General features: G+C 37.9%; 1 protein-coding gene across 7 annotated transcripts in view; it reads right to left on the bottom strand.

Annotated features, from left to right (window-relative positions):
• Positions 1–27,419, bottom strand: part of DLG2 (discs large MAGUK scaffold protein 2) — a 660,722-nt gene that overhangs the window by 205,253 nt on the left and 428,050 nt on the right. For all 7 annotated transcript variants that reach the window (XM_059823460.1, XM_059823481.1, XM_059823437.1 and 4 more), the window contains 2 exons: positions 24,149–24,305; positions 6,909–7,011 (listed from right to left, as the gene is read on the bottom strand). In XM_059823460.1, the coding sequence (XP_059679443.1) occupies positions 6,909–7,011; positions 24,149–24,305 (260 nt within the window). The remainder of the gene's footprint in view (positions 1–6,908; positions 7,012–24,148; positions 24,306–27,419) is intronic.

The following is a 27,419-nucleotide window of genomic DNA, read 5'->3' as shown; positions in this document are numbered from 1 at the left end:
GTGCTTCTTCAGCTGTGGCATCTGAAGAACCTCAGAAATATCTGTCCCTGCTGGGGCAATGCCCATGTACACGGGCAGAGTCACTTAGGGACTAGAGTTAATCTGCAGGACAGTGGAAGCTGTGGCGAGGACAGCTTAGGCAAACAGAAAGCAGAAAGGAAATGCTGTGATAAGAGAAAATAATTTGGAAGTGGATCAGGAGGTTTTTAAATTGTCCTTTCCATTTTAAACATGGCTTGGGTTTTTTTTTTACTTGAGGTCAAGATAGTGTGAAGCTTGCAATGAAATTATAAAGTTGAAAACTTTGCTCCAACAATGTAAAAATAAAAGCAGTATATGCTAAATAGTATGCGTCAACTAGAGGCACAAAAGCTATACCTAAGGTGAGGATCATACGTGGCCAGACAAGTGGGGTACTATCTTGGCAACTGCTGCATTTGTCCTAAGGGTACCAAAGTCATGTTTACTAGATCAAAAGAAAGAAAAACCAGCAAATACCAATCTCAACATCTAATCATGGACATTAACTGCTGACATAACCTGGAGCACTCAAGGATTAGTTTAAGTGCCAGCTTTTCAGTTTTGAGCGCACAAATATAATTTGGTATGATTTGGTACGTTACATGAAGTTGTGTATTGCAGCCACATAGTACTGGTAATCATCTTAAGTTATACAGAAATCTCTGCAATAAAGGAGCAATTTGTTGCTTAGTGAACTTCTGCACTCCCATTGAAGCAAAATGTGTTAAAATTATTATTAGAAGAATTATTAGTTTTGACAGCATCATCTGCAATCTGGCTAAACTCTCTTCAGTGGGCACTTCATGGACAAGCAAGGGAGGCATAGGCCTGGCATTTAATCAGTTAGAGAAAACTATTTACTATTCTATAACTTAGTAAAAAAACTTTATCAGTAAATAAGGAAACAGTAGAGTTGGAGATGCCACTGTAAAAAGAGGGGTAAAAAAAAGACAAAAGAAAAAAAAGCAGTCTTTGATATTGTTATCTGAATGAGACTGCAGTCCCTGTCTCCTACATAGGAGAACTTTGGTGCATTATCAACTATTATCAATAAATTAGGATCTGAAATAAAAACTTTTCTGGTTTTGGAACAACACATCTTCTCTGGTGGTGTTATGTTAAAAAAAAAGCCTCTAATACAAGGAAAAAAAATATACTACCATAACATTGAGCTTTTGCATTTATATTAGTCCTTCCTTCTCTATTTTCCTAACTTAAAAAAATGTACCTAACTTCTCAATGAAATTCACTCACCGATATTCAGCAGGACAGTCTATGAAACATACCTCTAAACTTTTTTTGTTTTTATTAATCTTTACAGCAGTGACATTTTCCAGCTGAGGACAAGGAGAGGATTTTTCAACCCCCTCTGGTCTGTAGGACAGTATTCAGTGCAAGTGTCACTACATGCTTGTCCCATTCTTTCTTCTCTCTGTTGGCCACTGTTGGAAACAAGATCCTCAGCAAATGGGCCTTTGGTCAGATCCAGCTTGGCCATCCCAAGGTTATGTTATATTCTTTAATACGCATGCATGAAATACAACCTTAATACCTCGCATTCTTTGGCAATTGGATCAGTGGCTTCCAGGTGAAAGCCAACTGCTGTAATGCAACTTTATCCAAGTAATTAAGCTACATTGATTTTCAACAGCTGGGAAAAGGGACCTTTAACATGAGTATTCACATTTCAAAGTATAGGAGTAACCTAGACAAAGATGAATAAATACAATTATTTTTTCTTCCCTTATATTTTGTATCTACCTTATTCCCACAGCATCTGGAAAGGTTAAGCATCTGAATCAGGAATATATGTGACTGTTGTACTGAAAGAGGAGACAAGTGTTTGTAATCTGAGGCAGGACCAGAGACTGAAACGGGGGAAAGAGCTAAAACATGTCCATGACTGTTCAGGGAGAGACCTGTAAAAGTGATCCGTGGATTTTTCCTCCGATATTTTAAAATGAACAGATCTCATGCATTAGTAGGTCAGATGAATGTGTAAGACAAGGAGTACGCTTTCGTAAACGCTGCTTATGAAAGTTAGGTCTGTTCCAACACGCTGTGTGAGCCTCCCAGATTCAGGAATGAAAGAACTATAAAGTGAATTTAGCACCATAGCTGCCATGAGATGCTTCTAACTGTAGGTGCAGCTCTCCAATAATTTCCTTAGCTAATGTCTGCAAAGAAAGACACTGCCTATCACAGTATCTCTTTCTCTAACTAAAACTCAGCTACTCACCGCTCAGCAGGCGCAGCGTAGAGTCACCGAGCAAGCAGCTAACAGCTAATTCAAAAGGCGATAAAGCAGAAATCTTCTTGCTCTAACAACTTTTTGACCTCTTCACTGTCAGCTGGTCTAATCAAACTGTAATCAATGGATGTTTTCCCTATATGCAAGCTGTTAAGAAAGCAAGTTAATTGGCTCGCTTGAAAGATTTAAAGCACATGAAATTTCCGAGTGGTTTAACAGTTTTCCAGGGACTGTTTTGAGGGAATAGCTGCAGAGACACTGCAATGCAGCACAACGCAGCTCGCAGACCACTCACACTGAATGTTTTGTAAAAATCTTCAGGCTAAGGTCTACCCTTTCACACTGCTGCAGGGGGAAGGTTCATGAGCATTTCAGACTAAAATGTGCAATAAAGCTTTTTAGCAGCTTCATTAGGAGTCCAACATTCTGTCTACCCCCCCCCCCCCCCCCCAAGCTGTGTCTTTCAGGACAAGTTGTCACTATTTCAACCGAAGTTCACCTTCCTTTGAAACGTATTTCAGTTTTACTGACAAAAGGTTTTTTTCTTAACTCCTTCCATACTGGGCTGCAATTTATAACTGTTGCCATTGAAATCAAAATATGTCCTGCATAAAAACCTGGAAGTGTAAAAAGTGTTTCCCTATATGGTATATATCCCCTGTTTTAATTTCTAATTCATTGTTTAATAAGGACATGCTGTTCCACCTTAAGATTATTTTCTAGGCTCAGGTTTTTATTTTGCAGAAGAGAAGGGCCTACTCGCTAGCTCCATGTTTGTACAATGTTTTAAAAGACATCTGAGAGTTGCTAAGCTGGGAGGAGAGTTAAAATGCTTCCAAGAATATTAAAAATTGGAAAGCAAAGCTAAATATAAGTGATCGGTTCCTCTTCTAATTTTGTTCTAAGTAGGTTTTCGTCCTTAAATTCTCTTTAATTTCATTTCCACCATGTGCAGAAGATGCGAGCAGCACATGAATATAAAAAAGCACCTTTCTGCAGCTTGGTGCAGCTGGTGGACTTTGAATACGTGCATAAACCCCTGTATGAACTACACCCACAGTGATGGTTAGAGATCATGGAGCCTAACATTACTTGACCTCCATTTACACAATACATGTATACATAAGATACAGCACACAGGTTATTTTCAGTTTTTAAAATAAAAGTAAGAAATAACTCAAAAAGCCCAGAGTTATGGCCACTGTTCCTAAAGCTATAAACATGTACTCTCACTGTTGAGCTCTGATTTTTTTAATCTCTATGATTCGTTTTCCTCTTGCTCCTAAAAATATTTCCATACTTTTGATCACAGAATTTGCATTTCTGTGAATTTGGACTTTCATACTTCTTTTTTTCTCTTCTATTTCTCAGAGAGATGAGGGAAATAATGGTGAGTGTACATGAGGAAAACAGGGATAGAAGAGCAGAAGAGCTGAGGAGTTGTTCTCCATTCTTCATACTATTCCTTGTATTTCCATTCAGCTCCTTCTCATGAAATCACTGCTTCTGTGCTTTTCTCCTATTTCCAAGACCACTTTCATGTGAGGGACAGGCAACGTGGTTCAGATAAGCACCATCACCAACTCCAAGTCTGACAGCATTCAAAAAAGTGTTGTGATGCTATTCTATTTTATCTGAGCTAGTCTCTGCATTTGTTTATTCCAGACAGGATGAGAAAAACAAGTGCCATAATACCAAGAGGAAAAGCTATTCAATTGATGGCAAGTACTAGATTTTTTTGCAGGAGTTGCCATTCTCATGAGATTTGCTGCCCAGTCTATGCACATAAATGTGAGGGGAGTTCATACGAGGCTTAGATGAACTTTTGACTGTTTGAAAGAAGGAAAGGGAAATTTAAACTTTGAAAGCTGTTTCTATAGTAGTCACCTCATTTTCTTCCCACACCAAAGTATATTATTCATTTTTTGGGAGATATTGCCAAGATAAGTGTGCTGTAAGCTTTTCTTCACTGCATAAAAATTAAATTATTGGAACATAAGCTTTTTCTACTAACAATTTTAATTGCTAATCATCAGCTGGCCTGTAGTATTGACTAGTAATTATATCATCATCACTTAATATCTGAAATATCAATAGCTAACGGTTTCATTGAATGTTTTTGTTTGCAACAACATGTAAAGGCTTAATAAGCTGGAAAAGATAAAAAGAAAGGTATTGGTTAAAAATTGCAGTGGCTATTCTTGGATCTCCCCAAAAAACCTTAAGGTGTAGTAACAACAACTCAGAGCTTCCAGTATGAAAATGGAAAAATCAAGCTACAAGCCTACTTTGCTTAAGTACTTTACTAGTTTTGGAAGCATTTTAAAGTGAGGAGCCCCTGAAGAAAGCACAGCTGTACAGTTATAGGACTGTGTTTTATGACTGTGTTCCAATATATGCTTCAAGGTAAGATATGGTAAATAAGAGATCAGATATAAATCACAGAGAAAGGACAAAACGAGGTGTGCCGAATCGTTGGAATAAAATAGATATTTATGCTGATATAGAGTGTGTTTGTCTTTCTGTCATTCTCTTGGAAGGTTAGTTAAATAACTGTTTTAAACTTGTTTCATCTTTCCTTGCTGTTAGGGAAATTTTAAAGAAATAAATGCTTAATTTCATATCTATGTTTATACAGTCGGCACTAAGCAGCATCTCAGATTAAAACGAAATACTTCAGCCGTCAGGTAACACATGCTGGACAACTACTGAATGCTCGCACTACCTTAAAAAAGTCAATAATTTCCTATAAAAAGGCTAACTTTCAGGCTGTGTTCTTCACCAGCTCCATTCTCTTCAGTGCATTTTGAATGATTTGGGTGAAACGGAAAACTGGCTGTGCTTCACTGACAAGTCACGCAGTCGGGCCTAGTCTGCCCTCACCAGGGTTTTTGGTGAACGGAGCACTGTTATCAGAAAAATAGGATAAATATGCAATATAATACTTGATGGATTTTATCAGCATCGTTTGAATTGCATGTTCACCAAAACTGAATTTGACATATTACAGAGCTAGTAAAATATAGGGGGAAAGTATGTCAACCAAAAGTTCAAATATAATAGGAAAAATCTGTCAAGTGATGTATTTTTCTGTGTATTAACAATGGCATAGAACGACTTTGAAATGCCAGTGATTGCTACAAATGCTTAGACACTATGGTGGTATTTGCAGTGTAAAATCTCTGGACAGCAGATAAGACTGCCGGAACTAATGGGAACCTGGTTTTATTCAGAATCCAGTGTGGATAGCTATCTGTAATGGAATTGCTTTTCAATACCTTTTTTTTGAAATAACTCATTATGGCTTATGCATTTTCATATTAATATGTTCCTTTTATTTAACTAAAGATAGACACAATTTCATTTGCTCTCATCTGCCCATTTCTTAGTACATCCTCATTTATTCTGCTTGGTGACTCAAGTGCAGATAAACCAATACATGGATGCATGCTACCAGATCTGAAGCACAATTGTAAGTTTGACTAAAATACAGCTGTTTTTCTCTTTGTGTGCTATCTTCAGGAGCCAGAGAAACAAAAGAAGGTATCATGCTGGATAAACTCTGGCAGTACTAATACATCTCCCCAGTGTCTCTGAAAAAACTGAGTATCTGAACCTACTATTAGAGCTGTTCTGTTTCACCTGAGACCTACACGTGTCCTACTCTGGCCACAATCAGGCAGAATCAACAACTTGCATTGGCAGGTCATAGCAGGACTTGCGAATTGAGCTAGAACTTTTTACTGAAAACGGATAAAACAGTGCCAGCAAGTCTTCACAGACACCTGTAGTTGCTGAATTCACCTGGAAAAAGTTTTGAAGTAACAACTACTGCAGAGGAAAACCATCTTTAGTTCCTATCAGAAAGTAATATTCCTTTCGTGAATTCCTAGAAAGCCTCAGATAGTCATATCAGGAAAAAACATAGCTCATGGACAATGAGAAGTTCTGTCACTTAACTCTGGACTCATAGAATCAAACAATGCCTACTTCTTCCCACTGAAACTAGCTTAAGCTTTAGAAAGCTAAATGTTAGACACCGTAAGATGGATGAGACATCCCACTGTAAATGTCTTATATTTTTCTGAATTTCCTGTTGATGCTGTTATTTAGAAAGCTGTCATTTTCTCTAGTCAGTACTTGTTATCTGGGGCTAATTGCCCTGGAAACACAAGGACACCTTCATCCAAAAGTAATGGGAGGCTCTATGCATTTGGCAGGAAGCCAATCTTTGTTCAATTCTGATCTGATTGTCTGAAGCAACTTCAGATCTTCCTGGCAGTTCTGTTCCTTCTTAGCTTATATTTTGCACTATCTGTCGCCAGAAGGAGAATAGAAAAGAACATAAAACAAGCAATAATGAAAGTAAAATTATTAACTAAGCGTTGATTACTGTCTTATTAGATGCATATTTAAAGATGGTTCTTATAGGTGCATAAAATACTTCTAAAAGCAAAGTCTGTGACAAAAATACAGCCACTTGCTTGGGCTAGAATTGCCAGTTGAGTTTTCATTCCAGATGACTTCTGATGATAGCTGGGAAAAGCACTATCTACAGCAGCCACATCCTGTTAAATGGCTGGCTTTAAAGCACTTATCTTTTACCATATGTCTTTAAGTTTATTATTTTGCTTACCCTCTGGCTGATATTGTGCTATGATTGTTACCGTCTGCCCTGCTCCTTTTAGCGCAGCTGCAGCCTGCTCGTGGGTAGCACCTCGAAGATCAATACCGTTCACCTACAGAAGGAAAGCAAACAACAACAGATCTGAGTAGTTTAACATTAGACAGAAAGACGGAAGTGGATTGTTTAAAAGTATCTGGTGGATGTAAAGGTCAGGTTGCCCAGATGCAAAGTGAAAGTACAAAATCAAAAAGGCTGAGAGGATGTTACCTATGACTGGTCATGAGGACCTCCACTAATCCTGCACACCAGAGGTTGCCTATGCTTATCCATGCGTATTGTCTGACCACTGCTTTTTGGGGTTTCCTGCTCTACTGAGTTTACATTTTTGGTAATCTCTTCGTCAATCCATTTTGTTTAATATATAAGGTTTAAAAGATAAATTTTCTGTGGTGCTTGAAGGTCACTGGAGAGCACTGCAGGCAAGGAAACTGCGCCTTCAGCCAGACTCCGCAAGCACAGTCTGTAGCATCAGGGGAACCTGAAGATATACAGAGCATCTCTAACAAAAACTGCTGGTTGCAGAACTTCCAGGGCAGAAACTCCATCTAACACATTTTCTTTTCATGCAATGCCTCCTTCTATTGCCTAGAAATTTCCCTGTATCTTGCACATGGCAGCAATGGAGTCGCTACCAGGTACAGCTTTGCCACCTCTGGCTGTCCGACACTGGTAGATCTTTCCATGGGGTTCCGCTGACTTAATGATCAGTTTTTGCTGTGTAAGCAGTGGAACAAAGTAGGGAACCCACCCCTAAAATTTGTGGGCAGTTTCAGATCTCTTTTGATTTGTAGTTGTGATGTTAAAAGTTTTGTCAGCAACATCCCAAGGAAGAGACAGAATTCATACACAGAATTACTAACTGCTCCAGTAATTTCAATCTTGCTTTCCAGCAGGAGTGTTACTGTCTGGCTATACTGAAATATGGGAGATTTATTTTATTTATTTATTTGACTTTCCTCCTCACTTCTACAGGTTTCCACTTCATAATATTTTGGTGAAGAACAGGAAACTTTTGACATGTAAACAACCTCAGCAGGACAGAAATCCATTTCTGATTGCTCAAGAAAAGAAAAGAAAAAAGAAAGGAAATGAAGGGCAGGGAGAGGAGAGAGAACAGTGCCATAGATTTGACAGGCAAACGGGCCAAAACACGAGCCCCAGATTCTCAGCCACAGCAACTTTTTTGTGTTTATTTTTATCAAGTACTAACAGAAGATAGCTAAGCACATATTGAAAATATGGATTTTCTTTTATTTAAATTTTAACAACTTTTTAATGCTTACTAAAATAAATTTCATTCCACAGAACTTTACAAACAACAGCTATTGTATCTGTTATGAATACATTTATTTTGAGCAGTTACATTTAGAAACTGGCCCATCTTAACTTGCTGTCTTTCACCAAATTTTAGAGAATGTGATGCTTTGGAAACACATTTAATTATTATTTATCATAGAATCCTAGAATGGTTTGGGTTGGAAGGGACCTTTAAAGGTCATAGAGTCCAACCCCCCTGCAATGAGCAGGGACACCCTGAACTAGATCAGGTTGCTCAGAGCCCCGTCCAACCTGACCTTGAACGGTTCCAGGGATGGGGCATCTACCACCTCCCTGGGCAACCTGTGCCAGTGTTTCACCACCCTCATCATAAAAAATTTCTTCCTTATTTGCGTGAAAAAATCTAGTCTTTACTGGTATGTGAACAGCATTTAGAGTATTATTCTTAGAAAAACTAATTTGCGATAGCAATAATAAAAACCGCAGGAGATCCCACAGTTTCTGATCCAGAAGACTGCATCATGCTGTAGAACTGTTGACTGTACACAGAAAAATAATTGTCTAGCTGAGTTTCAGATTTCTGAAAATATGATTCCCTAAGAATCAATGTTTTCCCAGTTCAACAGGTCTAAAAATCCATCTTTCCTCAATTAGTTTTTTTTTCTTTATAACAGAGAAGGGACAAAAGTATTTTTTCCTAAAGAACTCATCCTTTCTTCCCTCAAAAACTTTTTAAGCTACTCAATTTGATGATCCGTTTAATATTTCTTCCCATCTTATTCACAAAAATCAGCTCTCCTCATGTATAAAAAAAAAATAGTCTGAATTTCAACTGTCTATATTATTTTAATATCATTCAAAACTGTAGAAGATCTAGAATTTTGGAGAAGCATGATTTGTTGCAATCTTTCCATGTTATACAAAAATAATGACACAGTGTGTTTTTCTTTTTCATAACGAGTCCTTGAGAGAGTCCTGAGAAAGAAGCAATAGGATGAACTGAAGAAAAGCTTAAAGGAACATTCCTGCATTCCTGAGCTGGGGAGATGGGTATGGATGATGTCACCTGGTCAGTATTAGAAGGTCCAGAAAAAAAAAAAAATAGTAATTTTGTTCAGGCTTAATCTTGAAGACTGAAGACTTCAGGAGAACACAAGCCTCTTTTAAGCAATACAGGAAAACACTGTGGTGGTCTGTTGTGTTAACAGAACATGAAGTTTTAAAAATCATTAATAAATCATGAAAATCTCTCTGTAGATAGAAGGAGAGGATGTATGAAAGCATAAAGAAACCACATGCTGCTTCTCCTTCTCCTCTGAAAAACAATAGTTATATCTATATGTGATCCAATAACTAAGATCCTAATAACGCATCAAGAATATAAATATAAGACAGGAATTCCACCGAAGTTCAGCTACACAAACATTTTTTCACTTTTCCACAGCACAACAAGAAGCCACTGAAATGGCAATTGACTACTTTCTGCCCTTTGCATGCTCATTCTGGAAGCAATGATTGCCTAAGGTGCAAACACAACACATTATAGTGAGTGAATTCCTCTGAAATTAAGTTCACTTTTCTGCTAGGTTATATGCTGGGGTGGATACTTGAGGAGGACTTACAGCTCTTTGTGGCTGAAATCAAAAGAGGAAGAAAAAGAAATGTCAGAGAGAAAATAACACATCAATTTATCTTCTGCAATTTTTATCGAGATGATAAAGAAGCTAGACAAAACAGATTAAGTAATGTTGAACAGGTAAACGACCTGACTACACTAGGTTGCCAAAACAGTGATCTCCCTCTTGAAGATGCACAGCTGCAGAATAAAAATCAAACAATCATTGCCAAATAGGTAAGTAGAAGTCTGTTAGCATGCTATTTTGATCACCAATACCTGACAGAATCTCACTGCAGAATAATAGGCGTTAAATTTAGAAAGGACTTATAACCTATTCTGACTTTCTAAAGAACAAGAAGAGTAGATGCTAACTTGATTTCTGGGTATTATTTCCCAAAATTTAAAAGCAAACATAATCAAGTCCCAAACCTTCTAGTTGAAAAACAGCAGCAACATTAAATCTTGACGAAAGACACCATTAATTCACACGTTTTAATCAAATTCTTACCCTCAGGCCAAAACTAACAAGAGTCTCTGAAAGGGTAAAACAGATAATACTCTGTCTTGCCTCTTCCTCCAAAACAATGTCTTAGTTATAAAAATTGTGTGCGGTGATATTTTTCCCTGACATGATTTCATTGCAAATTGTTAAATCTGATTTCAATTGCTGCTTTAAATTAATTTAATGTCATTTATGTTAAAAATAATCAGTAAATGAAACAAAAAAACCCAGAAAAAGTTGCAAGCATGTGCAAGAAAGTTTCATACATATCAATGGTGTTTTGGTGGGTTTTTTTTTCCTATTAAATGGGCTGGCTTCCTTTAAGAAGCATTATGCAATAAGCAAAGTAGCACTGCTGTTCTGAGCTTGACTGCACAATCCTGATGTCCTGGCCCAGAATGAATTTGACTGCACAATTTCTGATGCCTAACTCTGAAATGAATTTGACATAATGGAAGTAAGAAGAGCCTCCAGCTTATACAGATGTCTCTTCTGCATGCTGTGGCAAAAAAACAGTTAGAAAGCTACAAAGAGAAGTGCGGCAATGGAAGATTATAGTTCAAAACTACAGAAAACTAAACTGAGATGGACAAAAAGATGCAACTATAGTTCACAGTAATTATAGTAATTGCCTTTCTATTCATTGACTCAAAGTAAAGCATGATCTACTTCATTAAATACTGAATCATAATCTAAATGAAAGATAAGATTTATATTTTGGATAGATCCAACTCTTCTAAAATTGGAAGAGTTATATTTCTTTAAAAATATTTGAATAGCCCATATTAGCACAAATTGGTTCAATTCTGAACAGTGCCACTTAAAGACTTACTACAGTCTGGTTGTCTTCTGTTAGAGTGCTTGAGCATGATTCATATGTAGGTCATTCAAATAAAGGCTAGCAGAATAATCTGTTTTATTTAGCCATTTATTTATTTAAGCAAACTTATTTTGTGTTTGTACAATGATTAAATAAACACTTGAAATGTCTTGCTGAATTGGAAAGGAAAGGAAAAATACATCCCTTCTCTGGGGAGGACACATAGAGGTTTTCTTTTTATTTGTTCTTTGAACTGTCACTGACATATTACACTGCTTTTATACAGTAAATTAAATGGTGAAGAAATGGCACCTTCTTACCATGGAACAAACAATACAGCAGATTTTTCAAGTTGTGGCAGAATTCTTTTATTTGTTGACCTCATAAAATAAGAACTTTTGGTGTCTGAAAAAGCAAAGAGAAGTCTGAATAAAGACAACTCTTTACAGCCAGAATTGCCACTGTTTGCATTAAGAGAAGACAAAAAGAACCCTATTTATCTGCCTTAAATTTGCATGTCAACTTAAGTATTCTCAAGCACATTAACAAGAGATGAGAGGAAAGCTGAGCCATGTTCTCCAGCAGTCCTCCTTAGTTATTAGAAATTAAATATATAGCATCAACCCTTAGGTGATGGAAGTACCATGTTCCAGCAAGACAGGGAACACTGGAAAAACACACATTAGGGATGACCTGCCCTGAACATATCTGGAGAAAACTTTCCCCACAAGCAGGAGGCATAATCGTTCTATACATTGCCCCACACAACTCTGACAACTTGATAGAGTCCAGCGAAAAGTACAAGAATTCTAAGAAACCCATGCATGTCGCCAAAGCTCAGCCCTTGAGCAGCAATCTGCTTCAGCTTAGACAGGCCACCTTTTTGCAACGCGAAGCCCAGACATCCAGCTTGAGGCTGAAGCTCTGCAGAGCGCGGCAGGAGGGAGCCGGCGGGGCGCGGAGCGCGCTCAGCACCGCGGACAGCTCCGGGCAGCCCGGCCCGGGAACCCGCGCTCCGGCGGGGAAAACGCCGAGTTTTTGCCTGCCTGGTGAAGAAAACGTTTTGAAAACGAGAGAAAGGAGAAATGCACAGGGGGAAAAGAGTCTTCACTCTCCAGCTTAGCTTCTTTTAAATTTTCAGCCTCACTTTATTGCTCTTCTCTCTTTTCTCACTTCTAATCTTTTCTGTGCCTACACTTTCTTCTGATCAGTTAAAACAGCTTAGTTCAGCACATTTAAGCACAGTGGTTGTCTCATCCTGAACTTCACTGTAAACATAATATCGTGTCATGCCTGCTGTTCTCCGTGACCAGCACCCTCCTTCTCTCTTTTTATGGGCCAGCAATTTCAATGACCTTTTCAATTTTCCTTGTCTTGCTACCTCAGAGTTATGACTTTTGCCTCTAGTAAGCTGGTCTTTATGCTCTGATGAGCTGGCTCTTCTAGAGGCAATCTCTTCTCTCTCTGGAAAGCAAGAACCACTGTAGGGGCACGAGCTGTATCATTTAGTATGCCTTTCTCTGCCAGGAATTTTAAGGAGGCAGCTAAACCAGCTGAAAGAGGTATCAAAGCGTTACATCTTTGAAGCAGGAAGAAAATTAATATTACGTTATTGAAGAGGTGTCTTGCACACACTGCCTTTTACAGTAGGAACCAACAAGCTTTATGACTCACCAGACCAGATGAATCATTCCCAATGGTAGCTGTTAAGACTACAACCATAGTCAAAGATAATTTTTTTAATCCAAACTGTACAGAAATTCTTCTGATAGAAGATCTGCTTCCCATGTGACTGTAGCTATTGTGAATGATGCCAGATTGGCAAACTTTGAGACTGAAATAATTTCACTGAAGATTTCACTGCAGTGACAGCTTAAGATCCACTTCCCTCCGTTCCACCAGAATTCCTCAAAACTTGTTTAAACTGGGTTTGAAATAAATGATAGCTTTTGGAAAGGATGCAGAGACTCAATGGAGCCTGAATGGACATGAAACTTATTTCATTCAGGTCACTAAATAGCCACCAGCTCGTTCTATTACCCACCTGGACTGGATGTGATCCAGCAACTATGAGGTGATCAATGGCATTTTGTCTCATTACTGAATGGTGAAGTCTAGACAGAGGCACACATGTAGTCTTTTCATATTAAGACAACGGGTATTACCAATGAAAAATATCATCTATGAGTACCGTGCTAGCTAATAACACAGGCCAATATTTATTAACTAATTTTTAAATAAATATAAATATTGTTTTTCATTAATCGTATACACGAAACACTCATCCATCAAGCACAATACTTAGTAAGGAAGAATATTCATTTATGTTAAAATGGAGAGCTCATCATTAGCTTTTAAATTCAAACTAATTGCTGCTTTTTCACCTTCCCTCCTCCTGCGTGGTCACTCAAACACGCTTATATTTCTGCCACTGCCTAATCTCATGGATCTCATGGATCTCACTACAGTGTCAGCTTTTCAAGCCTTCACACACTCCCTCTCCTTTGCAGTTTCTGCTATCTTTCTACTCCAAATTGATAAAATATCAAACTGTCCCTCCTCCCTCCTCCAGCTTTTACTTTACACATGACTGTTACTTCCATTCAATTTCCTGCCTTTCTGAATTAATCCTCTTTCTCCCTAATTCTATTTTCAGTATTTGGATTTCCCTGTCTCCTGCTCTCATCCTGGGTCATTTAGGCATTCCCCTATTAGTAGCAGTTATTCCATATACCTTTTCCACACAGCACTAAAAGGTAATTTTCCTTCCAGCATATAGATATAGCTAAACTACCATCGATCAGTTTTGCTTGCAATGCTGCAGGATTCTTGTTTCACATTTGAATTTCAAAGGATGTTATAAGCAGAAATAATTATTGCAGTTCTCCTGTTTCTGAAATGAAGAAAAGGTTTCCATTTTAACAAGTGCCTTATAACTCAAAGATGATAAGAACTTAATTCCAGCTGAAGTCAATAAGCAATAGGTACTCAGGAAATGAAATAAAAAGGTAAAGCAATTTTAGAGGCTTCTTAGAGACAGAAGGGCATTGGTGACTTGTCTGACCCCAAGCACTGAGATACTGGTAAATTCAAAAATTGAAATCCTTGCCCTCATCTCTACTTAATAGATTTTGCCATATTTCCATGTCCACAGAATATGGCAATGCAGCCTGCGAGAGGTGAGATGGCCATTGGCTTGTGACACGGAAATCTGTACTGAATTCAATCCAGGGACCACGAGGCAATGCATCAACTGTTGAATGGTAGCTTGTCTAACTGGAATGTTCAGCTCTAGATGAAGTAAGTGTTCAGTGCTCACATTTTATATTAAAACTACCTGAATCACAACATTCATGGTTTATTTGTGGCTGTACAGATTAGGATTATGTGACACAGACACTTTGAATACGTGATGCTCCATACTCTCAAATAAAGCATGTTTTTAGAAACAAATGGAAAAGAAATAGCTCTTGTGTTCTGTAAGTGATTTTGCTTTTGTTGTTGTCCTGGTGGCTTGCTTGTTCAGATAAAGGGCATCTCTTTCTTGGTTTTTTCAAAAGGATCTCCAAAATCTCCTCCAACAAATTATTGCAGATAGCCCTCAAATACCGTATTTAATGGATGGACAATTTCTATTATTTTGCAGCTTGTGTCATATGATAATTTTTTTAATCACTTGGGAACCCAAAATTTACTGGGCAATAGAGCAGAATGATGCCTGGAGTCTAGTCTGTTTAAGTACAAGGCAAAAGTCTAGCCTGGGGCGAATCTCTGAATGAATAAAGCTCAGGGATGTAGCCATTTTGTCCAGTGGTAGCAGTTTGGGTTTCAAATTTGTGGTTTTAGTTTTCCTGCACTGTGAGGTTGACAGTAAGGCTACTCTGAGGGGTGTAAAGCTCACGCCAAATTTTCAATGTAACAGATATGACATAATTCTGTTTGACAGTCTTAAAACAAAATTCGCTAAGTCAGAATGTTTGAACTGAATGCGAACTCCTCCTTAAACTATTAGGAGCTGAAAAGCAAGCAATCTGACAGCAGATCATTTCTACTCATTGAGGCAATTGTAAAATGAATGTTTTAGAGGCAACTGATGATTTCACCACAGCAAAAATACACAACCTCTAGTCTAGGCCAATTTACTAGCTATGCATGACACATAACTGACAGGTCTGATAGCTAACACTGCTTGGCAAAAAGAGACATACCTTAATCATGAGAATTGTTAGTGTAATTCATTAGGTTCTGATCATGTGCTTGGAAATGTCAGAGTTAATTTAGGAAACAGTTACTGCATCTAGGCAATTGCAATATATGTTATAGATTGCAGAAAGGTGGCAGGGGGCAGAAAGAGAGAGAAATCCAGCTGGAAGATTCCTAGATTAATAAAAGACAAAAAGGAGCTCTATAGTCACCAACGTACATAGTATTCCAGCATACGCAGGTGGTAAATTTTTCCCTAGAAGCTCCATTAAGCTTGTATTTCAGAAAGTCATCTGTTTTATTTTGAAGTCCCAAACTGACAAGTCTACGAGCTTCTATGGCAATATAACCCAGTTACCCTGACTACAAAACAAGTGCATCATGTTTTGAGGCTGAATATGTCTAAGTTCAACTTCCAGCCATCAGATCATGTATATTTATCAACAACACTGAAAAACAGTTTGCTACCAGCTCTCTTCTCCAAGGGTATTTCCAGATGGTAGTGTTTACATTGACACCATTCATACTTCATTAAAGTGAATTTTTATGGTCAAGGAGGATGCTAGGGCTTTCCTGACATAGGTTCTAAACTCCAAGGCTTCATGGGGGAAAAAACAGATTTTTTTTTTTTTTTACTAAACCATTTCTTTAAAGAGAGGATTTTCAAAAGTGTAAGTTTGTGTTTTGCACCCAGGTTCTGTTCATCAGGTATCCAGTTGCCTTCTCTGTCTCTAAAAATCTCTTGTTGTACAGGGAAGCTGCCTGGGTGATTCAGTTTTGTAAAATGTTTTTGGTTCATCATGATGACAGCAAGTACTGAACATATGTCTGCATGCATTGTAAAAGGTGAAACTAAGTTTATCTGGAAAGGTGGAGCACCGTGCACCCACATGATCCCATACAAACTTAAATAGGTTGAGGACTCTTAGAGACCTACTGCCATTTCTAACTCAACCTCAAATCCCAGAATGTCCAAATGTTGTCAACACATCTGAGCTTGCATTAACCTACTGTTTGCCCCAGATCTTCCCATTAGATCCTGCCCTGACAGCATCTTTGCTTTTCTCTGGTTTTTGGGTCTTGTGATGATGTTGATGATGATCTTGTATGAAGATGAGGACAGGCAGCTTACAGGGGCAGCAAGTTCATGGTAAAATGACATCTATTGCTTCTTCTCCAGCCCCGTGGCTGTTGTCCTTTCAGGAAAGAAATTACGCTTGATAATTTATTACCGAAAAATTTGTAGGGGCTATTACTCCTCCTTCTGTTGTATTCTAAGTATCTGCAAATAGACTGATAATTTCTTCCAGAAGTTTTTGCTGAAAATCAGGCAAGCTTCTCTATATTCCCAAATATTCCTTGAGTTCTTGAAGAATATTCTGAATTGTTTGTTTTGAATAGTTCCTTAAGTATTCGAGGATGAATTTCAGCTGGTTTCTAAGCATCTTACTTGTCTAAGTTCTAACTTGGTTTTTGCCTTTGTCCAGTTTAAAGACATATCTTTGTTTCTTCATAACTACCCTAACTGGATGATCACTGATCCTTTTTAAAGACAAAAGCAAAAAATGCACTAAACATTCGAACACTCTCGGTCTCACTTCTAAGTAGTCTTTCTTCCAGCTGTTTAGGAAACAAATTTATTGCTTGGTTTTCTATTCTTTTCAAATATTTTCTTGCTGCCTTTCCTAACCCTTGCTAGTTACAGTCCATTTTACATCTTGCCCTTCTGACTTTGTCCCAAAATTTTACCTAACATTTATAAATTCTTAGGACTTTGGCTTATAGAACCACAGTAACTTGACTCAGCTTCCACTTTTTGAATGTTGATTACTTGAGTTTCGTATCATCAAAAGACTCTCAAGTACCGAGGGTTATTTCTTATTACACTCACTACCATTCCTTTTTTCACTGTGCTCTTAGTATTTTTCTTAAAATAACAGCTACCACTTCTGAATTAACTGTTACTTTAAAACTTGCTCCTTGTGGGAATTTCCACATGAGCTGTGAATGCACAGCAGATTGGTTTTGAAGTTCATGTTACTTATTCTTCTGAACTTCCCCATTCCCCTCCAGCACAAAATCATAAACTTTGCCACTAGGCTATATAATCCCTCAAGGGCAAGTTGTGATCCGTTCTCCCATTTTCAGGCCATTCTTCCTTACTGGTCAGAATAAGATCTGGAATTATCTGACTTATACTTGCTTTTTACATATTCCCCACCAAAAAGTTTCATGAATGTTTGGTCAATTTGGATGGTATCTATTTCAATAAAAAGACATCATGCCAAATTCTCTATAATCAGTGAAAAGAAATATACACTTTTATAGCACAATGGTCATCTGACCTGTGTAAAATGTCTACTTTAGGGCAAAGTAAATTATAATCCAGAAGTGGCTACATCTTTCTGTTAGCTATGGAGGGAGCCTAAAAGGTTATATGCCCTGTGCTTCCCCACATGAACAAAGCCTGAATTTAGATTAATCCACTGTTTGCTCCTAAGGAGCTTAATCTACTTACCCTCCTAGTTGGCGTGATCCTATTAACATACGACAGCACCTGTGCTCTCAGCTCCCTTTCTCTCTAGAGATTTTCTTTGTACGGATCTATCACATATATCACCTACTATGCAATATTGATCCTTTGGATACGTTTAGCAACACATTCTCCCTTGATTTTCAAACAAGTCCTACTTCTTCAAAACAGTCTAATCACATGAATTGATCTACCCATTTAAGTCACTGCACTAACAGTCCCAATATAGAACACACAATGCTCTATACATGACTGCACAAAGCAAGTTTGCATAGTTGCATTTTTCCTATTAGCTAAGAAGGATTAATGTTGAAAACATAAAGGGAGTCTTTATGGACAAATGCAGCTAAAGGCCACAGAATTTGATAGACTCTCCTATGCCAGAGTACAGAGTTATATATCATCCACACCGCCACAGGGAAGTAAGCATCCTAAGGATATGGTCAAGTGCCTCTGCAGAAAAGTCTTGTAAGGCAAAGGGAGTCCCTGCTATAATTCTGACGCTATTACACAAGACTGACAAACTGATGCTCCATGGAGAAAAGACTCCATGCCCTATAGAGTTCATTCAAACATTTTCCAAGCCAGTTGCAATTTGGAAAAAAAAAAAAAAAAAAAATCTGAGAAGAAAAACCAAATGGTATTTGCCATTTTTCTTAGTTTTGTAACTAGGTAACAAAATGCACTCTTTGCCCTAAGTAGTTTTACTGCTTTTACCATGAGCAAAAAGCCATTTTAAATTAGAAAGCTGAAAGTTTCTCTGCACCAAAGTAAGGGAAGTCAATCTGAAGGTCAATTCTAACTGTAGCAAATATAAAGCATAAATATTTGATATAAATAAGCACAGAGTCCTTACGCTCTATCCTGCTCTATATGCACACGTTTGGAGTAGAAATTGGAGAACATTGTATTTTTTTCAGATGCATACTTTATTTTTGCTACAGATGTGAGTGAGAAGGTGGGTAGGAGTTGTGTGGGAAGAACTAAGCAGAAAGAAATGTTTAAACTGTTCATAAGGGAAAGCAAACATCTCATAAAAAATGACAGCAGGACAATGCACCGACACAAGACAAAATCTGATCAATATAAAAGATCACCTTCCCTCTACAAGGGAGAACCTTGTGTAAAAGACCAGAGACAGTAATGAAGTGAGATGCTGAAATAGCAGCATTGCAAACTAACCGTATATAATGTCATGAACCAGTGACAGAAAACCTCCCAGAATATCTCTGGTAGCCCTCTCCCAATGCATAGTTATTTGATTCTCAGAAAGTAGCAGGGGAAAAAAAATACTGTCTTTCCTCGTATACATCCCGGTACTATGCTAGCTCAAGAGGAAAATCATACAGAATTTGGTTAACTTCATTCATTAGACAGTAGGGAAGATGGAAGCACTACAAGAGTACCACCTGCACCTTCATAGTGCAGTCTGTTCTTTTTCTACTACTTTTCCTGTTGCTGTTGAGCAACTACCATTCAGGAAACTTGTTTTTTTTCCTTAAGGTAAGCTGTGGGATGCATTGCTTGGGAGCAGCAATCCTGCTCCAGAGCAAGGAGTCATCTTTTTCTCTTGATTCTACTTTCAGGCTACTAGCCACGCTTCATCCTGCTGCTGGGAACCACAGGGTACTAAAGCATTTCTACAGGAGACTGAAATAAACCCGATACTGCTTTTATGGTCCACAATTTTATTTTACTTTTCTTCGTGACGAAGCAAGAACAATGTTAGCTGAAAAAGCAAACATACAAGGGCAAACACACATGATGTGAGATTCAGTTTAAGACACTTAAATATAGACATGCATGCATGTGGTAAGTGTTTAAGCTTAAAGTCAATGGATACCCCAATCAATACAGGCAATAAAGCTTGCAGAGCAGTTTGGCTTCCTCTACACAACACATAGTCAGCCAGCTGAATTGTTCTCTAGCCTCCATTGACTTGAATGGCAACCAGACCCCCAGCAAGCATGTAAATGTCTAAATTTAAGTATCTTAATCTGAGGTTTAGTCCTGTCCAAAGACACAAAATTCAGTAATTTCAAAAGTTAAGATTCAAGTGCTAATACTTGCTGTTACCTCCTTATGGCTATTAATTCACCTTAAGTCTCTCTTTTGCATACATTTTTAACTTGATGCAGTCTTATGGGAAGTTATAAAACTGTTTCAAAAACAATGTCATCATACAAATTCAAGGAGCAATATGCACTAATTATTTGTGTGTAAACTGTAAAACTGAACTTTGCTGCTGAACATGCATGTGTAAACTAACTCTCTGGGCTTTAGGTATAGTACCTATAAAGTTGCCTACTTGGCACTGAAAATGCTTTGAAGCATACAGATTAAGACACCTAAAATAAGTAGGTATGTTTTATCATAATTTTTATTTGAAATTGAAAACCAAAAAATTATGTGGCAATTTTTGTTTGAATAGGACCATATTCCTCCTCCCGCCTGCCCAGGAATTTTCCCTAAAAATTCCAATGTATTCACTTGGTATCTCTTTCCTGAAGCGGTAAGATTTGTACTGCTTTCTATCAGCAAGATTGTATGCACTGTGTGGCCATTTTATGCATATGGCTCTTGGAAATCATTTGTTCTCATGCAGGTGATTTTCACTAAACAACACTGGGTTCCGTTGCTATTTTAATAGGCAATATATTGTTTAGCACCAAAGTGGAATTTTAAACTGCAAGGATGGCATCAAGGACCATCACATTTTATTTGTACTAGAGTCTGCATTTTCCTAACAAGTGGAGAACTTGGGGTTAGATCAGAGTTCAAGCAGCCTCTAAGTCTAGACTTGGCCCAGACTTTTCACATGATTTTAAACAAATCAATTAACATAATGGCACCTCATCTCCACTGCTCTACAGTTGAAATAATACTTCCATTGATATTCTGAGCTGTTTCGTTTGGGTTCTACACATCTGAGACAAAAGTTAATCTGTGTGTACACAGTGCCTAGCAAATCAAGTCTTGATGTCAATTAGTATTCAAAATGCTGCTTGGTAATATTTACATTATACTCAATAAGAGGGTAATACTACTGGGAGGGATATATTCTGTTACAGTGATGAATGTACACAGGTGATATACGCATTACTACATTTTAAAGACATTCAGAAGGGAGAAGGAAAATGTTTAGTTTGGTGGTAATTCACAAGAGCATAATGAATTATAGCAAGAAGAAACACGCATTAAAAAAATCCTACCTTTTAGGGGGAATAAACAGCTTATCATGAATGTAACACTATAATTCATCTTTTTGCTATTTGAAATCTTTTACCATTTGAAAGAGAACATTTTCCATTGTTCTTCAATTTGCCTTCAAGGTTCAGATATGATTAATTTTGCCTCTCTGCACAGAAGCATTGGGAATATCAGCCTGCTTTCTGAGATAAGTTTTAAACATTTCCATTCAATCAACTGAAAACAGAAAAATATGGCTATCACTGCTTCTCCTAAGGTTTTACCGTTTCCAAAGGCAGATGGCGATCATTACCGATCCTGTGATGCCATCTGGTGGCATTTGGGAAAAATAAACTCAAATTTCACTCGTCCATGGGGCCAAGGCTGCGGCTTAATCTTTCATAGACCCCCTTCAGGACTTTAGGCTTGGACCCCTCCTTATCCCATAACAGTGAGCAGGCAGAATGAGAGGCAGCAAGGTTATGGGCTTTCTCCAAATCTTGTGGGCTGACTCTGGGACTATATATACATCCAGTGTGTCACCCAAAGGCAATGAACCTTCCTAGCTTTGTTTGGTCTAACTCATGAATTTGCAGTCTATTTACAATATTTTTATAGGTACCTTCCCAAAGGTGAGTATACGCATTTGTCAACCAGTCAACACTTTGCCATATTCATAGCACAGGAATGAATTAGGAAATTACCGTGATCCTCCTCTTACATGCAGAATATTGAGGTTTAAAAAAATAAAGCACTTTGCCTAAGCTTATGTAGGACAACAGCAAAATCAGAGAATTAAATCCGGATGTCCAAAGTTTAAATCACTTACTATGCTTCCTGTCTGAAAGAAATTTAACGAAGCCTGAGTTAATTAGAAATACTAGCTTTGAGGGTCCTATTTGTTCTTGGTAAATTGGATTTGTCATGTTTTGAGAAACAAATGGGAAAACTATTTCAGTAGGGACATAAGTGTTTCTGAGGGATGAGACAAGAAAGAATAAACAGAGAGAAACAGATGTACTTTGTGCAGCCCTTGTAAAATTAAGGTGTCTGGGACCCTTCACCAGACAATGGTCTAAGATTAAGCAGCTCTAAAAGTAGCCTGTGCATGAAATTTGTTTCATTTCAATATGGGAAAATAGATTCTTAATAGTAATTTGTGACTAAATAAGTCAGCAGCGCCTGACTTGGTCATCGCCTGGGGATATGCATGCAGTCTAATTTAGCAATAATTTCCATCCCTCTCTGCTCAATGAACAAATAAACTACTCTTGCATGACAACTAAATGCTGCAGCAACACTGGTAACTTTAATTAGAACTTATGGAAAATATTGCTATGAAAGAGACAAAAATCAGAGTTCAAAAGTCAACTGTGGCAGTATCCTACAGTGGTAAATATACCCCTGCTTAAAAATAAAGGAAAATGGACTTTTAAATTTGTATGTGAGCTGCTGGATTTCTGAATACTATGTACTGTGAAAGGCTTTGATCTTATAGTGCTCTTTCAGTCAGTCTTATTTTGTTACATCTAGCCAAAGAAAAATAAATTGCATAATTGTCCTGAAGAAATTTCCATTTCTATTCTTCAGGTTTCTTGTCTGTGTTCTTCTTGGCACAGGCATTTACTTTCCTTATCTCTTCATGTTGATAACCTTATAAGAGTCTATTTTGGTTTTCTTACAGTTGCCTATAAACATTCTACCTGGGGATCTCTTTAAGGCACCTAAACATCTTTTACTTGCCCTTTCTCAATTTTTCTTAAAGCATTTTCAAGAAACATGGCTAGGCTAGCTAAAATATACTTTCACGGTCCTCACAAGTTCAGGTTACTGCATCCCTTTGGTGTTAACAAGCCAGATTTTCCATATATCGCAAAGCAGCCCCAGCCACCTTTTCACACCAAAGAAGGTAAATTCACTTTTTAAAAAATAGGCCAGCGGCCAAGAAACTCCTAAGCAATGCAGGGAAACCAGTTCCAGCTTCCTCATGAAGGGATTTAAAGACTGACCAGGAAAGTGCCGCATAACTGTGCCACAAAGTGTCCAGGCTAAAGCCGTCTTCCGCCCCGACGCTATCCAAAGTGCAGCCAAGGATGGAAGATTCACAGGGACAGAAAGCACGACAGCAGGAGCGAGAGTGACACTGCAGCCTAGTGGGTCCATCACTCATCTGGGATGAATAATTCCTGTGTTTCTGCTCTCTGCCTTAAGGCTATTTATGCACTTCGCATGAAACAGCCACAACTGTATCAATTTGGGATAGTTTCTTTTCTCTCTAAGGCGGCATAATGTGAAGGGATATTTATCTACATTTTCAAGGCTTTCATTGTCATTCAAAATCCTTTACGTTCAGATTGTTTGAATCAGATGTTCAATTACTTGACAGAGCCTAAAACATAAATGCTCTGTTTTTTAAATGCCTGCTATCAATATATACATGAAAGAAAAATTAAAAAGATGTTTTTGAGACTAAGTATGCAAAATAAAACCTCAGGCTACAAAGCCTTTTATCCTCTAAAATTTGGGAATTAATTTCAGAGTGTTCATCAAATTGATTAGAGGCACAGAGTTAATTAACATAACCTAAATAATCTCCTTCTTGTATTGAGCCATTTGCTAAGCAGCTCAGTGCACACTAGATGGCAGCCCCAGTCTAGATGATTTCAGCCTACTGCTTTTTCTCAAAGAAAAGCTGAAATTGAGAAATATCTTTAGACTCAGTAGTGCATTTTGGGTAAAATGGAATTGGATGATGGGCTAAACTGGGAGATGCTGAGGTCTGCACACTGTTTAGGTCCTCTCTGCAGTGGTGCCATATTGTAGATAGCATTAAGCAGAGAAGTCTCCCTCTGAGTTAAGTGCAGGTAACACCATTAACAAACACAACAGAAAACAAGAGCAAATAAACAAAATATTCAGTGATAAACTGTTTCCAGCTTGGATTTCACAACATGGAAACCAAAAAGACTTCTCTGTGTGTCCCTTGCGGTGTAGACAAAGACCAAGATTAAGCAGTTGGCCAGCAAAGCCCAACACAAATACTTACAGACAAAATTTGATCTCCTCGCTGCAGTTCTCCGCTGAGATCGGCAGGCCCGCCTGCTAGGATGAAAGACACGAAAATGCCTTCCCCATCTTCTCCTCCCACAATGTTAAAACCAAGTCCTGTGGAGCCCTTGTGCAGGATGATTTTTCGAGGCTCTCTGTGTAGAAACAAAATGATAATGTTTATCCATTCAAAACTCCTAGTGTGTAGGTATTTTTCAAGGCTTCTTAAGCGTACTATATTTTGCTTAAGACACAATGGCCTATTATTGCCTAAAGAAACCATTTAACAAATGAGATCAATCTGTTAATTGGAGAACAGGTAAGGTAGGAATTAACTAGCATCTATTTTTTTTCCCTCATGGTTGAATCCAAACATCTCTATTAATTTCAGCCCACTGGAGACATCTTCACTAAGTGATGGATTTATTAAAAGAAAAATCAAAACACTGAAGATATTTTATAATCTAATTCATAGCAGTAATATATATACAAGTAGAATCAAACTTTACATGGTACCTTTTTTATTTTAAGTTCTAGTCTTGCTTTTTAAACAAATAAACAAAGAAAAAATCAAAAGTCTACACAAAGCAATGGCAACTCTGATGCTGACAGATTTGGAGCAAATAACAGTTGTATGATCAAGCTAATAGGGCAGAATCTCATGAAAAACTGGTTTGGCATTATCAGGAGCTTGCAATTGTAAAGTCACACAGCAGCTTTATCACTGAACCAGACCAAGGGATATCTGATTTTGTCGTACTGGTTTAAAGTTGTTCATTATGATGGAAATCAATAAATAATAACATCTATGTCTCCTACAGTACTTTCCATCTGTAAATGGAAAATATGCCACCAAAGGATGTAAACATAATAGCATGCATTTTACTGAGCGGAAAACATGTCCAGAGAGAGATGACTCTCCTAAGCAATCAAGGTAGCATCCTTGAGAAAGTGTTCCAGGTATTTCGAGTCCCAGTCTCATCTCTACATGCCAGGCCTCAGATCTGTATCTCCCTTGGACACGCAAGCACACATAGGCATATATACATACACACGCACCATATTTATTGGTACTTACCCCATTTCAAATCCTTCTAACAACTTACTTTTCAGAAAAAGTGTAAGTGCTGTTATATTAGTATGCATAAATCTTAAGGCCAGCCCTGCAAATACTCACAAACACATATATTTACGTGTCTGTGACTCCTCACAGAGAAATAAAAAGTTCTTCTCATTCTCAATTTTTACAAATAAAAGTTACCGGCAAAGTGACAGTGCTAAACACACACAACTTCTACAGAAACATGCTCCAGAATGCTTCCTGTAAAAAAGATCCAATATTTCCTGGGTACTATATAGGAGTTCTACATCATACGAAGGGTTTTTTCATTTCCATTTTATTTTTAAAGAAAAAGGAAAAAAAAGGGGGAGAGAGAAGTGGTACATCGAGGGATGTCTTATTTGATGTGAATTAAGTCTTATGGTTGTATGCATGGGGACTTAATCTTTACATGATAATTCCAAAATCAGTAGGCATTTGTTCCTCTTTGCCCGGTTCTAATGTTCAAACAGCATCCCCAGCTTGATCACGATCTTTAAATAACGCCTCAACCTTCTGCAACCGAAGTTTAATATTTTTGAAAGAAAAAACTAAAGCAATTTTTTTTAATTTATTTTTAAAGTTGATTGTAACCTTTCGTTAAAGTATTAGTCCTATTCCATATGGTCCTCCATCTTACAACTTTTTCTTAACCTTATGTAGTCAGAAAACAATCTTTTAAAAACACGGCTGTTAGAAAAAGAAATATTGTCTTGAGTTTGTATAGTCCTGAAGTGTTTTTAACCAATCAGAAAATAAAGGAGGTTCTCTTTTCTTTTGATGATTGCTGTTGATTTGCCTTGTAGCCACACTTTTAGCACCTTCTTAAATATGTGCAGGTTAGACATAATGTAATCCAGATCTAAGAAGTCTAACCAGGTTTTTAATTAGGAAGGGTGGCCTGGGGGTCGGAGCAAAACTAGGACAGGGAGCTGGAAGCGCGGATTCCTTCCCCTGCTTAGCCCATGCACCGCTAAGTGATCTTGGCAAGTAATTTGTTCTTCCAGCTTCAATTTCCTCATCCACAAACTGATATGGTGACGCTTGTCGTCTTTGAGTCCTACACATCAAAAATACTTTGCGAGAGTTGAGCTGCTGCCATTATTTTTACCTGGGTATTGAGGAAAAAGAGGCAGTAAAGTCAAACAAATACATTTGCATGCTCTGCTGGTGAGAAATCAGAAGAGCTCTTGTTCAAAATGAAACTGAGTATTTCCACATATGACAGGCAGCTTGGATTATAAAGTTGAAAGCCAGTGCTACGGGCAAAACTAGGTCAGTACAACTGGGCATCCACTGAATAGTAAGCTGCGCAGCTCAACAAAAAGTTGGCCCCGTTATTAATCCCTGTCTCTGATCAAGTCAGCAGATTTATGCCTAAACCGCTGTCAGTGCTGTTTTGTAATTTTGGCCTTTTGACAGTAAAATTCACATTCTGCTCTTGGATGATTATGTTCAGAGGAAGCTCAAACAATAATGGGGAAATATCAGAAGCCGTGATTAGAACACAATGGGTTTTGGCTCCTGCTCTTTAGCCTAATCAGGTCATTTTGGTCATGACCAAATTTGGCTGTATAGAGGCTGACCAACCGTAACATGTCTTCATATTTCTTTTGTATCTGAGTATCCTGCAGAATCTGAAAGGGGGATTCAAGAACACTCAAGTGGTGTTGTCGTCATCATAGAAATAACCGTTAGCCATGACTATAATGCAAAACCAGCAGGAAGCAGAAGGTATATGCCAATTCACCATAGTACAGTAAATGACTAAGACTTTTTAAATATATCATGGTTCACACTTGCATAGTGTACTTAGTCTTAAAATGAAAAAAAACCCCTTATGATGGTAATAAAGCTTTGTCGCATGCTATGCAGTTAAAGTAGGAAAAAAGTTTCTCAGGCAAACAAACCACAATACCAGCCACTGACGAGGTCCTCTCTTAAGAGTAATGCAGAAATGAGTCAGTGCTTTAGCCACACTCAAAGAAAAGGCTAGTTTTGATACAGCTAAAGATGAGGATGCTACATATTTATTCACCCAGTATAAAAATTTATAGTCATCTCTTTTAATATGATGGCTAAGGACATCCAAGAACAGGTGCTCCCCTTTTTCTTGAATACCTGGGAAGCAACATCAGGAAAAACTCCTTTGCCTCTATTAAAATTCTTG

Source organism: Gavia stellata, chromosome 1, assembly GCF_030936135.1.
Source record: "Gavia stellata isolate bGavSte3 chromosome 1, bGavSte3.hap2, whole genome shotgun sequence".
Taxonomy (NCBI): Eukaryota; Metazoa; Chordata; class Aves; order Gaviiformes; family Gaviidae; genus Gavia; species Gavia stellata.
The sequence above is the reverse complement of the archived record's forward strand: the minus strand, read 5'-3'. Positions and strand labels throughout refer to the sequence as shown.